This window comes from Chrysochloris asiatica, unplaced genomic scaffold, assembly GCF_000296735.1.
Source record: "Chrysochloris asiatica unplaced genomic scaffold, ChrAsi1.0 scaffold00019, whole genome shotgun sequence".
In the NCBI taxonomy this organism is placed as follows: domain Eukaryota; kingdom Metazoa; phylum Chordata; class Mammalia; order Afrosoricida; family Chrysochloridae; genus Chrysochloris; species Chrysochloris asiatica.
This window is the reverse complement of record NW_006408537.1, coordinates 9,191,560-9,205,055: the sequence shown is the minus strand read 5'-3', so window position 1 is coordinate 9,205,055 and position 13,496 is coordinate 9,191,560. Positions and strand designations below refer to the sequence as shown.

At 34.6% G+C, this 13,496-nt stretch overlaps 1 protein-coding gene across 1 annotated transcript in view; it reads right to left on the bottom strand.

Annotated features, from left to right (window-relative positions):
- Nucleotides 1-309: 309 nt before the first annotated feature.
- The window catches only part of ZNF451 (zinc finger protein 451), a 47,466-nt gene continuing 34,279 nt past the window's right edge, over nt 310-13,496 (bottom strand). The window contains exons 9-14 of the mRNA XM_006835778.1: nt 11,600-13,197; nt 9,175-9,318; nt 7,349-7,479; nt 6,199-6,385; nt 955-1,023; nt 310-389 (exon numbers count right to left, since the gene is read on the bottom strand). Of these exons, the coding sequence (XP_006835841.1) occupies nt 310-389; nt 955-1,023; nt 6,199-6,385; nt 7,349-7,479; nt 9,175-9,318; nt 11,600-13,197 (2,209 nt within the window). The remainder of the gene's footprint in view (nt 390-954; nt 1,024-6,198; nt 6,386-7,348; nt 7,480-9,174; nt 9,319-11,599; nt 13,198-13,496) is intronic.

The following is a 13,496-nucleotide window of genomic DNA, read 5'->3' as shown; positions in this document are numbered from 1 at the left end:
GCATTGTATGAGAGAACAAGCAAATGCACACAAAATCAAGTGGGCCAGTTTGTATATTTCACCTACATTTGCTTCTCAACTTCCTGCCATGTACATTCCCACACTCAACTCTCTAACACATATGCCATATTAGATCGTATGTTAATACTACTACTATAGTCCTTGGCCTTCAATGTCAAAGATGCTAATTATAACAGTTCCAACTGCTTTAGTGAAGCTCAAAGTACTTTTCAAAATTCATTATCGTACTTCCCAGAATTATGAAAAAGTAAAGAAAAAATTTCCTGCTATGGAAAAACCAAAGAATGGCTACACAACACAAAGTGATACAACTAGTAAATTCAATTCCAAGAGACGCAAAGAGTTATCTTTAGAAGAAATAGCTTTTCCTTTAAGGAAAAAGAATTCTGATTTACAGAAATAATCAATAAATACTTAGGAGTCCAAAAATATTTCTTAGTTCTACTGCATATCTCTTAATACTCTTAATAGATCTTTACTCCATATATCAAAACAAACAAAATTAGAAAACCAAAATTTCCTCCAAGCTCAAGGGTCAATAAACTTTTTCTATTAACTGGTCACCAAGTTATTTTAGGCTTTAAGGGGCCTAAGGTTGGTCTGTGCCACAACTACTCAACCTGGATAGCAGTGTGAAAGCAACCACACAGTCAAGATTTAAACAAAAGAATGTGGTTGTGCCCAAGGAAATGCTCTACAAATCCAGGGAGTAAGCTGAATTTGCTCCAATGGCCGTAAGTGACTTATTCATTCTCTAGACCCCTAAACTAATATCCCTGAATAATTTAAAGAGGAAATGCTAACTATCCCTTAAACAGAAAAAAAGATCCTTTTTTAGGGGTAGGAGGACATAGGATGAAGGGGTGAAAGGTACGGTAGAGAAAAGCAAAACAAACACAACAAAGTAGGAAAGAATTGACTCTGATAGGTTACCTTCTGTAGATATGAATTCTTCTCCTATTGAAGTACTTTTTATACCCAGGTTATCATCACTGTCACATTCTGTAAGGCAGAATCAGTAAATGCAAATAAATTTTTTAAAAAGTTACTGTACCTTAATTTACATATGCTTAAGCTATTATTTTCAATATTCAAACTTACTAGTTATAATTAATCAGTATCATACCACTTTCCCAAAAAGTGTGTGTGTTTTTTTTTTTTTAAATGCTTTTCAGATATCTTAAACCCAAACCAAACCCTTGCTGTATAGTATGTTCCGACTCATATAGACCCTATAGGACAGAGTAGGACTGCCCTAACAAGGTTTCCCAGGTTGGAATCTTTATGGTAGCAGACTGCCATATCACATCTTCCTACGGAGTGGCAGGTGTATTCTAACGGATGACCTTTAGGTTAGCAAGTGAGCATATAACCACTATGCCACAAGAACACCTTTTATATATCAAAGGAACTCATCACACAGATTTTTAGTATGGTGCCAGAAACAATACCTACAGTTTCATAACAAGCTGAAGAAACAAGCAGCTAAGCTTTTAGAATTAAGTTCAACCATCACTTTATAAAATGCCTATTTGATAGGGTATGATGCTGCTTCAATCAGCTACACAACAAAGGCAAACTATTATTATTTTCAATTTTAAGATGGCTTTAAAAATGTGTAATTAGTGTAATTTTACAGACGCCAACCATACTTAATGCCACCATCCCATTCCAAAGTGAAGCCTCAATCAAATGGATACAACAAAGCCCTAGGTCCATAAAACAGTCCATGAAGCTTTTCATTTCAAGAAAAAGAATCTTAAAATATAATAAAATCTTTTCAGTTGTACTTATTAATTCATAATAGCCTATGCTCAAGTTTACCTTTTCACTACCTGAGAAAAACATTTTAGATAAATTAATACTTAACATAAAACTGCAAGAATATGTTAATTTACTTAAGAACTATACACAACTGAACATTTAAAACTATATTTTCAAAATGGAAAAAACAGCAAAAACCAATGGCCATCAAGTCAATTCAGACTCACGGCAACCCTAAAAGTTGAGTTATGTTCCATAGGGTTTAGGAAGCAGATCACCAGGCCTTCTGTTCAAGGTTCCTCAGGGTGAGTTCAAACTGCTGATCACTTAACATCTGCACCACCAAAGGACTATCTTCTTTTTAAAAGAAAACCCTATATAAATCAAATCAAATGTCTTGTTCTTCTAATAACTAGATATAGTCAAGTTCTAATATATAAAAAGATTGATAAGAGCAACAAAGGCCACCAGTAAAACTGGAAAACAGTAACTCAGAAATTCAGCAATCAAGTGTGGTTGAGGTAGGTACAATAATCAAACACTTTGCAAGGTTAAAAAAAGCAAACAATGAAGCATAGTTACTGTACCACATGAGGAGCATGTTATAGTGAACAGGGAAGCAATGTCATACAGGATTAATAAACAATGAAGACTGCATTCTCCCTTTAACTTAAAAGAAGCAGTCATATCTCATTCTCAAGGTATCACATATTGGTCCAAACAAGAAAAACACTGAAAATACTAACTTTTATGTACCCTGAAACTTTTACACTAAGTAGAGGAAAGGGATGGAAAGCAACAGAAAGAGATTTCTAGGGAATTTCTTAGAAAATGCAGGTTGCTATACTTAAAAAAAAAAAAAAAAAAAGATCCCTGGTATGGAGCTGTGTGTTAATGTGCTGGACTGCAAAGTCAGTCTGAATCACAGATTGGTGGTTCAAACTCACTAGTTGCTTCTTGGAAACCCTGCGCAGGACTACTGAGTCAGAACTGACTCGATGGCAGTTAACAATCTACTAAAATAGTTTATTAAATCTTACTTGTAAATCTTAAGCCAGCAATTTGAGAAGCTTCTCGAGATGAGGCTTATTTGTTCCATTATGAGCCTAAAGGTCCAATATATAAATCCAATGCTCATCATTTTCCTTGGCTCTGTACAATACCCAACCAGTTCACTTCCTAAGTAACAGAATCCCCAACAACCAAGTCTTATCTTTTTACATACAAAAACAAAACAAAAATCTTCTTGAGAGTTTATAAGGCAGAAACAATGACACAATCAAACCTTAAACTTTGTCTAACTATAACAAATTAATTTAACCAAGTCAAAGACCTAAAAAAAGTATCAGTAGTAAAGCAACTTACCTGCCCCTCTCCATTAAGCTAAGAGTAGTATTCTATAGCCAAATGACTATATATCATATATGGAACCAACAACTTTGAATATGTCTGTTTTTAGACTGAGATAAGTTATTTCCTGCAGAAACTTTCATTTAACTTTGAAAAATCAGTGAAGACTAAATTCTCAAAGTATAAGATACCATACAATCATCGATTTCTCATGAAAGAATTCAAGATATACTTTTTGCTTTGAGAACTATTTTCTGCACAAGTAATGGTAAATTTCTGAAAAGTTAAATACTTTTAACTTTTCAAAGAGGCTCAAACTTACATCATTTGTCTGTTATGTTGCTTTTTTAAAAAATATGTGAACTGAGTGACAGTTTACAGACAAGATCACCAGTTTCACATTCAACAAATCTTACACTTTGTTCCATAATGCTGATTTAAAAAACCTGAAAATCATAGGACTGCCTACAAAATGATGATAGATATGAGAGTTATGGATTGACTCTGACTCATAACAACCCTATATCACAGAGTAGAACTGCCCCACAGGGTTTCAAAGGCTATAATTTTTATGGAAGCAGATTGACAGATCTATTCTACAGAGCTGTTGGTGGGTTTGAATTGCATCTTTTGGTTAGCGTAAGGAGAGCCCTTAACCATTATGCCACCAGCATCCTTACTTGCAGTATGAACTTTTGTCATATCCTACAGACAAGAAAGCTTTGTTAGGCTGTAACTAGGAGTCTAGGGATCACAAACCTCCTGAAATATAAAAGTATCTACTGTCATTTGGGAGGAAAGAGAGAGTATAGAAAACTTTAATTTGATTTCATAATAAGTATATTAAACAACTCCTGCCCTACTTTTGTATCTCCTCTCTACACATACACACAAAGTCTAAAGCTACAATGACTAAGAAATTATCTATAATACAGTGCTAAAATAGATAACAATGAACAGTTATCCCAGCCAAAATTATCCTGGCTAACCAAAATTACCTAAAGGCTCAAAAAAAAGAATTAGTCTTCATGGATACAGATTTTCTCTTACTTACAGCTACGAAACATATTAAATACTGTGCCTTAACACAAATTATTAATCTACTATCCACAAAACCATTTGTTAGGAAAAATGACAGTTATTTGATAACTCACATAGTTTCAAGTGGTTGTTCCTCGATTTTTAAAAAAATTATAATGTTAACTACCAGGCTTTTTGATACTTTTTAGTCTTTAATGAAGAAAAAATTTTGTGTTAGTTATCTGAATCTGAATATAATATTCTTCGTCAGAACTTATCTTTTAAATTGTAGCGTCAAAACCATTAGCCACTCCATTAGATCCTTAAGTTAAAGATAAAACACCTTGATTGAAAGACTGCATTTCTTTGGTTATGCTAGTTATTTTCGTTATGTTTTAAATGTAGTGACGGGGAATCATACTTTTTAATGACACAAATAATAAAAACAGCTATTATTTACTGAGTACCTATAGTACTTTAGATAGTGTGTTCCACATTTTATATATATCACTAATTTTTATAACCTTATAGAGATGGGAGCTGAGGTTCACAAAGAGTAACTTGACTGAAATCACAGTTCATGAACTGTACGTTAGCATTCAAACCAAAGCCCATGCCTTTCTTTTCACACGGCCATATCGCTGCTTCTCATAAGAATTCAGAATAAAGTTAATATACCCAACAGAGCAACACCTTCAAAACAGCTCTGAACAGGAATGAATGAGACTACTGAAGAAAAGAGGTGAGTGGCACTCAGGAGGGCAGAACCAATGGGTAACAGTTCACCTTCTACAGCTATTACACTTTAACCTGCACATATGCAGACCTTACATCTACTCACATGGCGCTCTCATTCCAGATAGGACAGATATAGAAGGAAATCCAAAACAGGTTTCACATTTTACATTATAAAAGAAATGCCCCAAAAGCAGCAGCATAAGAAAATGGAGTCAGTTTAGGGTCTCAAATTTAAAACCTTATGTATTTTATAGGCTATTAAGTAGATGTTATTAAGGATGTGTAAGGGATGACCAAAAAAGTGGCAGAAAAGCAGGCTAACAAAAAAGCTAAACGCAGAAAAAGCAAATGAATGAAAACAAAACTATATTATAGAAAGACGTAATTCAGTACTAAGGCATGATAAAAATACAAAACAAAGCTCTTTTGTTTTATAATCACGTCATTATCATTCTGCTTTAAAGAGCACACATAAACTAGTTAATTATTTATATAACTTTGCAGATGTGAAATGAAACCACTGCAATTAGTGATTTGAGAAAAATTTGATAGACTGTGTTTTCAGTGTCAGCTGAGAGACAAGCAGAGAAAGAAAATTTAAAGGCATACAACACAAAACTCTAGGGTGGCTAGCTACTGCTTTTCATTCAGGTCACATATCAGTATTTCAAATTTTACCCCTGGCTTCAAATTGATAGTGTATTTAAAAAGCAGTTGTATCTTTATACTTTTATACACATTTATTTCAGAAAACCCTGAATCCCTAGAATTGCATCTTCTCTTAAATACTAGAAGATGAACTTGGGCATAAGCACTCACTTCCTTTCATTGAACACTTTCATAAATATGGAGGAAGAAGTGTAAAGTCATCAGTAACAGAACAGGAGTTACCTACCCTTCCCAAGAACCAATGGTCTTAATTTTGTCACTGTCAATCTCTTAAAAGGTTCCTATTCATAAGCACTTTACTTTCTGAAAAGTGAAAGGTAAATTTGTTCAGAATTTCAGAAACAAAGTAAAAATCTGAATTCTGAGCTTGGCAAAACTGTATCGACAGATTTCAACCCTGATTATACATTTGAATTCATCTCCTATATCAAAATAATGCTCTGAAAAATCATTACACATTCACCCACTTTCTAAAACATGACAGAATGAAAGCGAGATAAGAGAAGATAACTAAGAGAGAGCAAGATGGCTCAGTGACTGGGCAACAATTTACTAGTGGACAGCAGTTTATTGGTTTCATTCAGCAGTGAAATCTCCTCCTCTTGGGTGGTCTGCACTGTGATTGAAGCTGCATACCTTTGGTGGTATCAGATATACTATTTAACAAGGCACACATCATATCTCCCTCTAAGTGGTGAGGGTTTAATATGTGAGCTGGCCTCTGAGTCTTCTTAAATTGATTCTCGAGCTCCAGAAAACCTTGATCTCCTGAGAGGATGGTAAAAGGAATTTGCTTGGGTAGTTGTTCATCTAGACGGCCAGCCTAAGTTGGGAAAAATGGAATGTGTTATACAAATCAGCATTTCTGATTTAAGTCAAGTTACAGCTGTTTCAGAATGAATGCTTATATAGAAAGTGCATTAAGTTTGTCTCCAGTCCCCACCAAAGTTTGATAGATAGATCTTCTTCATAAATGAAATATACTGTGTTTAATAAATGCTTTCAATTATAAGAGTAGTTGTTTTATGTCAACTAAGAAAGAAAAGGGGGGGAAAAAAAGCCAAAATGAGAGTACAATAGGAGGTTACCATATAAAGCAAGAACACTGAAGGGCTATTTTACATTTTAATACTCAATGTAAAAGTAAATAATAAACCTGGGAGAGCATTAGTTAATTCTCACTAACCAATGCCCAATCTGGATTGTTCTACTCTTCAGTAAAACGCGTTATTTTAATTTAAAATAAAAAAAGAAAAAGACATCTGTCAAAGAAAAAAGATAAGCAAGACTAAATCTTGGCACAGAAGAAAATAATCTGCTGAATGCAGCAGCATTCAACAAACGTTTGTAGACTAAATTCACATTATTAGTAGGACTCAAAAACTATCAAACATAATTTAATTGAAAGTGGGTCTCATTTTGGTAGTTTCTCAAGGTGACCAGTGATTTTTAAAGGTGCTTCCCAATTTCAGAGATATTAGAATGTTGTGAAAAGGTCTTAGTATACATTAAGTAGTATCATCTCATGATCATTCATCCCATAAATAAATAATTGAAGATATAATCTGTGTGGGTAAAGGTCGGCTAAAAGCTAAGATACAGCAGTAAAAGACTATCATGGGTCCCTAACCTCATGGTAGTCATAAATTGATGTTATATAAAAACAGCACTAAAGAATGACCTACACGAAGTTTCATTAAAAAATTCAAGTGGAAAAACACAAGCCCAAGCATAGAATTAGTGGATCCTATATTTACACAAAAATTTGAATGAAACAGTGACTCACATGCATACATATGGCAAAATCAGCAGCATCTTTTCTTTTACTACAGCGAGGATGAAGGAAGAAGCATCCAATTTTGTTCAGGTAATTAAAGATCTTACAGTTGAGTGGAGGTTTCCAATTGGTGTTTCCACCTATTATTTATTCAGAAAAGGCACAAATGACAGTCAAAAAGGAAAAGAGAGACCAAAAGACTAGACATCACTAAAAACATTTGAAAAAAAAAACTAGCAAAAAAATATTTTTCTAAAGAGAAAGGTACTAGCTTAAATTCAAGAAACTCAATTCTACCCAAGGTAGGATATGAATATAGCACCATTTTGTTGCCTTAAAACTTTGGGAAAGCACACCAATTTCCTTCAATCTTCCTATTCATCTTAATAACTTACAGGGATATTAAGTAAAATCTGAAGTAGTGGAAAATCAAAATCTAAATCTAAAGTGTGAAAAATGGCTCAAAATGGCATCATTCTTTATGCTTATAAGCACTTGTTGTTGTTGGGCTGTCAAGTCTGTTCCAACTCAGAGCAACCTTGAGTAGGGTTTCCTAAACTTTAAATCTTCTTGGGAGCAGATTTAGGAAGCTTCCTCTTTCTCTTGCAGAGCAGTTAACAGGCTTGAACAGTGGACCTGTGGTTCACAGTCCAGGGCTTAATGTATGGAGTCACCATGCTCCATTATAATCACCAACTTTTTTTTTTTTTTTTAAAACAGACAACTTTTCCAGGTTGTCTTGGTGCTTTCCATTTAAATCCAAAGATTTGAATCCAAATCTTCATATGCTATGTCTTGGTGTGGCGCCATAGGATAAGCACTCAACCTCAAGGTTGGTTTGAACTGCAAGGTCAGTGATTCAAACTTACCAGTCGCTCCTCGGAAATCCTATACAGGGTTGCTATGAGTCAGAACTGACTCAACGGCACATAACAGCTGCATCAAATATTCACTATACAATTGTTGTGTGTACCTGTGTTAATTCTAACTTATATTGACCAGTGATAGAGAGGAACTGCCCCATAGAGCTTTCTACATTGTAATCTTTATGGAAGCAGATCATCAGTTCTTTTATCCCAAGGAGTGGCTTGTGGGTCTGAACTGCCAACTTTTGGGTTTGCAGCCAAACACTTAACCATTGTGCCACTAGGGCTCCTCTCAAAACCTCTACAAAAAACCTCTGCAAACCAAAGACGCCTCCTTAAGAGGTTTACTCGATTGTTTATCAAGAGATTTAGATGGAAATACAGTAATGGATAACCAACAAAGATGAATGAAGAGGCAGATACAGCATGTTGAAAGTAACAGTCATGCAGTCAAGAGGCCCAAGTTTAAAAATTATTGCTGCTCTTTATTAGTTTTATGGGAAAAAATTAACTTCTTAACTTCCTTATAAATAATCAGTACGGATGTATTAAAAGTCCTGGTAGGATAAACACTGGAATACTAACCACTAGGCTGGCAGTTGAAACCCACCAACTTCTCCTCGGAAACCCTATACAGGATCACGATGAGTTGCAATTGACTCAAAAGCACTTAACAATAACAAAGATGTATTATTAGTAAGCACACTGCCTGGCACATCATAAGTGATGAATAAAAGTTGTTTCAAGCAGCATCTAAAGTTTCACAAACCTTGGATCGCCAAATAATGCTAACATTTACCACAGAGCAAAGTAAAAAGATTCTAGCAGAACATATATAATGTAAATAATATTCCAATTATATGCCTAAATTCTACTCAAGAATGTCCAACAGGATGCCTTTTAAAGTGAACTATTTCTAAGGTGAGAAAAGGAATGATCTCAAGTGTTCTCTTTATTAACTATGTATACCTTGAAAGCCCCAAATAAAGGTTCCTTGGTTAAGATGTCCTGGTAGATGACCAAAAAAGTTTGACCAGTTATCAAAATCTACAAAGACTATATGAGTCATGGTTCGCAGGTAGTCCAAATCTGGAAGGTCAACAATTTCTTCATCTAGTAGGAGAGAAACATTAACACGAATTCAGTCAGAATTTTATAAAATAATTTTAATTTCTCAAATTGAAAAGATATTAGAGAGCTAATATGCAAACATTAATCTTGCATACTATTCATTTCTAAACTTTTTCATGAAAACCACATTGTATATGACAGTTTACACTTATAATACCCAAATATGTGTATTTTTCTACAAATATGAGCCACTGATCCTAGGTGTTTTAAAACAGAAAAAAACAAACAAACAAACAAAAAACCACTGCCACTGAGTCAACTCTGAATGATACGAACCCTATAGGACAGAATAGAACTGCTCCGTAGGGTTTCTGAAACGATTTAATTTTTACAGGAGCAAACAGCCTCATCTTTCTCCTAAGAGTGGGTTGGACCATCCATTGCATAGCTAGCAGCCCAATGTTTAATCTATGATGTCACCAGGAATCCCTGTCACTTATAAAAGGAGTTTTTTAAAAGTTAAATCAATATACTGTTAGACCAAAATTTAAAGCCAAGTAACTAAAAACTTGCACCATCCTTCAAGGTTACTTCTTTCCCCATCAAGAATTTTGGTTTTTTCTTAATCTAGATTACTAATATATTAGTAGGAGCCCTGGTGGCACTGTAGTTAAGCACTGGACAGGTAACTGAAAGGTAGACTGTTCAAACCCACCAGCCACTCCATGAAAAGATGAGATTTTCTACTCCTGTAAAGATTTATAGCTGTGGAAACCCTATATAGGGTCACGCTGAGTCAAAACCCACTCCATGACACATAACCACCACTACCACCAGCACCACCATATAGTGTCATTGTAAGATGGAATCGACTTGATGGCAGGCAGAAATACTAGTAGCCATCAGATTCTGTGATTAAACACCCTACCTAGCAGAATTATTTATTTCTTGGTTCTCTAAGATTCTTCTTTCATCTTTGACCATGCTTAGCTCTAATTCTCCCTCCTTGTACCTTTATCTTCTATCTTGACAAGATTTTTAACTTTCCAGTGACAGCAATGCAAATCTTAAAATAGGTTCAATTATTTTTTTAAATAATAGCTTCTATTTTGCTTAATGGACTCCTGGTGTGGCACTGTGGGATCAGCACTGGACTGCAAACCACAAGGTTGGCCATTTAAACCCACCAGCTGCTCCTTGGAAACCCTACAAAGGGTCATTATGAGTCAAAATGACTTAAAGACACTGAACAAAAACACTTTGCATAACAGAAAATAAAAACAAAACAAATCCATTGCCACTGAGCTGATTCTGGATCACTGAAATACACTACTGGCATCTTTTTCCATTTCCCAGTCACCTAACTTCTTATATCTTTTCTCCAAGTTTCCAATAATTCTAGGTTTAAATGCTATAATCATTTTCTATAAAACACATATCAACATAAATTCCCCCAAAGCACAAGAGAACACAATGTTTGGAATAGAGTCTTAACAATTTAATCTTTCCCACTTAAAATACACCACTAAAGTTGGTGCTGAGAGCTACATATAATGTAAAGCAAATCTATGTAACATGTTCAGTGATCCATAAAAATATTTTATCAACCCAATGTTCAAATATCCTCATTGTCTCTACTCTGTATCACAAAACTCACTGAAAAAATAATAGCAATTCAAAATGATAAAGAATAAAATTACATTCTTCAAAACACAATTAAAACATTGCATTCTTCTAGATGTACCTAAACCTCTCATGGAATAAGTCTAGCATAAATACAAAGGGGATCCATACCTCAATTTTCTCCCAGGTTTTTTGCTACCACTTTTAACTCAACTTCAAATGGCTTTTTAAATTGTAAGTAAAAGCTTTGCTTCCAACTCAATCAAAATAAAATTTGTTGTTGGTAAAAATACACTAATTATAAAATGTATGTTCATATAAATTATAATCTAAAAGAACATAAATATTTCAAAGGAAAAATTATAGTAATGTTCAGGACAACTTTCAAATCTGACTTTCAGAAAGACTTTCAACTTCATGTCTAAAAATCTCCATGCCTTCTGTAAAAGAAAAATGAGACCTAAATAAATATAAAGCCAATGTATATGCTTTGTCTCCTTTAGTTTAAGAAGTAGTATAACAGAAATCCCTAAAAATAAGTCTATTCCTTAGCAATTTACCTATGTACTATACTATCAAGGTGGTATTTATTTTTTGCTTTAAACTGGATCATTGATCATTTTTATGATTACTTATTATAAACAAGGTGGTCTATATGATATACAAAATTTGCACAGATATTACAGTTATAAAGCCATACCTATATTCTGACAGCTTAGGTTATTCTCGGCTCCTTTTTCCATGTCTGAATTTTTGGAATAGTGTACTGTCTGTTTCTGTTTTCGCTCTGTAGGTGAGACACTAGCAGTAAACTTGTACAGGCTTACTTTTTCACTCCCAAAATGAGCCACATTGGGTTTCTGTAAGAAGCAGTGCTTTCTATGGAAGTGCTGCTGAGCACTCTCAGGATCATGAAATGCTTTGGTACAGGTACCACACTTGATCACATACTGCTGTTCTTCCACGTCATTCTTTTCTTCTCTGTGCACTTCACAGAGATGAGTTTTCATATTGATTAAATTCTGTGCTGTTGCTGAACACAAATTGCAACGATACCACAGTTTACCTTTATCCAGCATGAGTTGGAGACATCTACTATAATCTTCCTTTCTGTTGATTTTACAGATGTAACTCTCACGGCAACCACAGGTTAGCAGGTTGCTGGTTTCCAAAATTGGAAAATCATCCTCAGTTTTAATTGAAGTTTCATTTTTTTCTGACACAAACACATAATCTATACTGTGGCGCTCTTTATAATGAATCAAGAATGTGTCTTCTACATTAAAGATAAGATCACAAAGCCCACAAAAGTATTTAATCTTTATCTCATTGTCATGCTCATCTTGGCAATGTCGGTATAATGTTTCTATCTTGTGAAAAGTCTTTTTGCAATGGGCACAGCTGTATCTATGAAACTGGTGACTTGCCAAAGACATACAGTGCTGTTTGACACATTCCTGGGAATCAAACATATCTTCACAAATCCGGCACTGCCATTTGCCCCTTGTAGGATTGTTTTCTGGGGAATGATCAGTAATAGTAATAGTAGAAGGAGGTGTCTTAGCGGTTGAGTTAGTTACCAATGTTGCAGAGGATGATGGCAAACTATCACCTTTTACCTCATCTGTCTCATAAAAATATCTGTGTCCATTATGAAATTCAGTTACATGTGACATGATGGTTTCTTTCCTTAGTTCCTTTTTGCATGTCCGACACCAAAAAAGAAAGTTATTTAAATGTGCTCCTCCATGAAACCGACTCATGTGTAAACGGATGACCCCTGAATCTTCACACACTTTTCCACAGACCATACACTTGTAACACATTGTGTTTGCTGAAAATACATGTTTTTCTACTGCATCTTCACTTGGAAACCGTTGATGGCATTCACAAAACCAGATTTTAATTGTTGACTTTTCTTTCTGGATACAAACCACATCTTCATGATTTTCATTCTCTAAATTCATCTTCTTTTTTGGAATGGTGCTATAACCCCGTTTGCTAGAGTCAGATATAGTTCTTTTAAGTGATGAAACTTTTGATTGATCTAACAATAGATGCAACTCCGAAGCAGATTTGTTCCCTTGATTGCTGTGACAATAAAGTAAAACTGACTCTTCCATTGAGGTAATGATTCGGACTTTGTGTCCTGAATTCTGCTTATGGCTCCAGGTACCGGTGTCATCCACAAAGGCTTGGTTACAATTTGGACAATAAGCTCTTAATAAGAGTTTCTCTGCAACCTGGGCAATGCTCTTCTCAGCTACAGCTACAGGACCAGCATTTCGACAACGAACTCTAAATTGGATTAAAAACAAAACAAACAAAAAAAACAAAACAAAAAAACTCTTTTATAAGTACTTTTCAAATACAGAATCTCTGCTTTTTACTGTGGAAATTATAAAATAGCCCCTGTATAAACAAGCATTAAAAATACTTTTCAATTAAGAAATACCATTAGATTATATACCTACACTCTGCCTCTTTCTAATTAACATAGAAAAGGGTAAAACTCAAATTAAAGGATTCAAAATAGTATTAAATGTCTTGACAGTCAAAAGGTAGACAAAACGCAAAATGTCCATTAAGAGATGGAT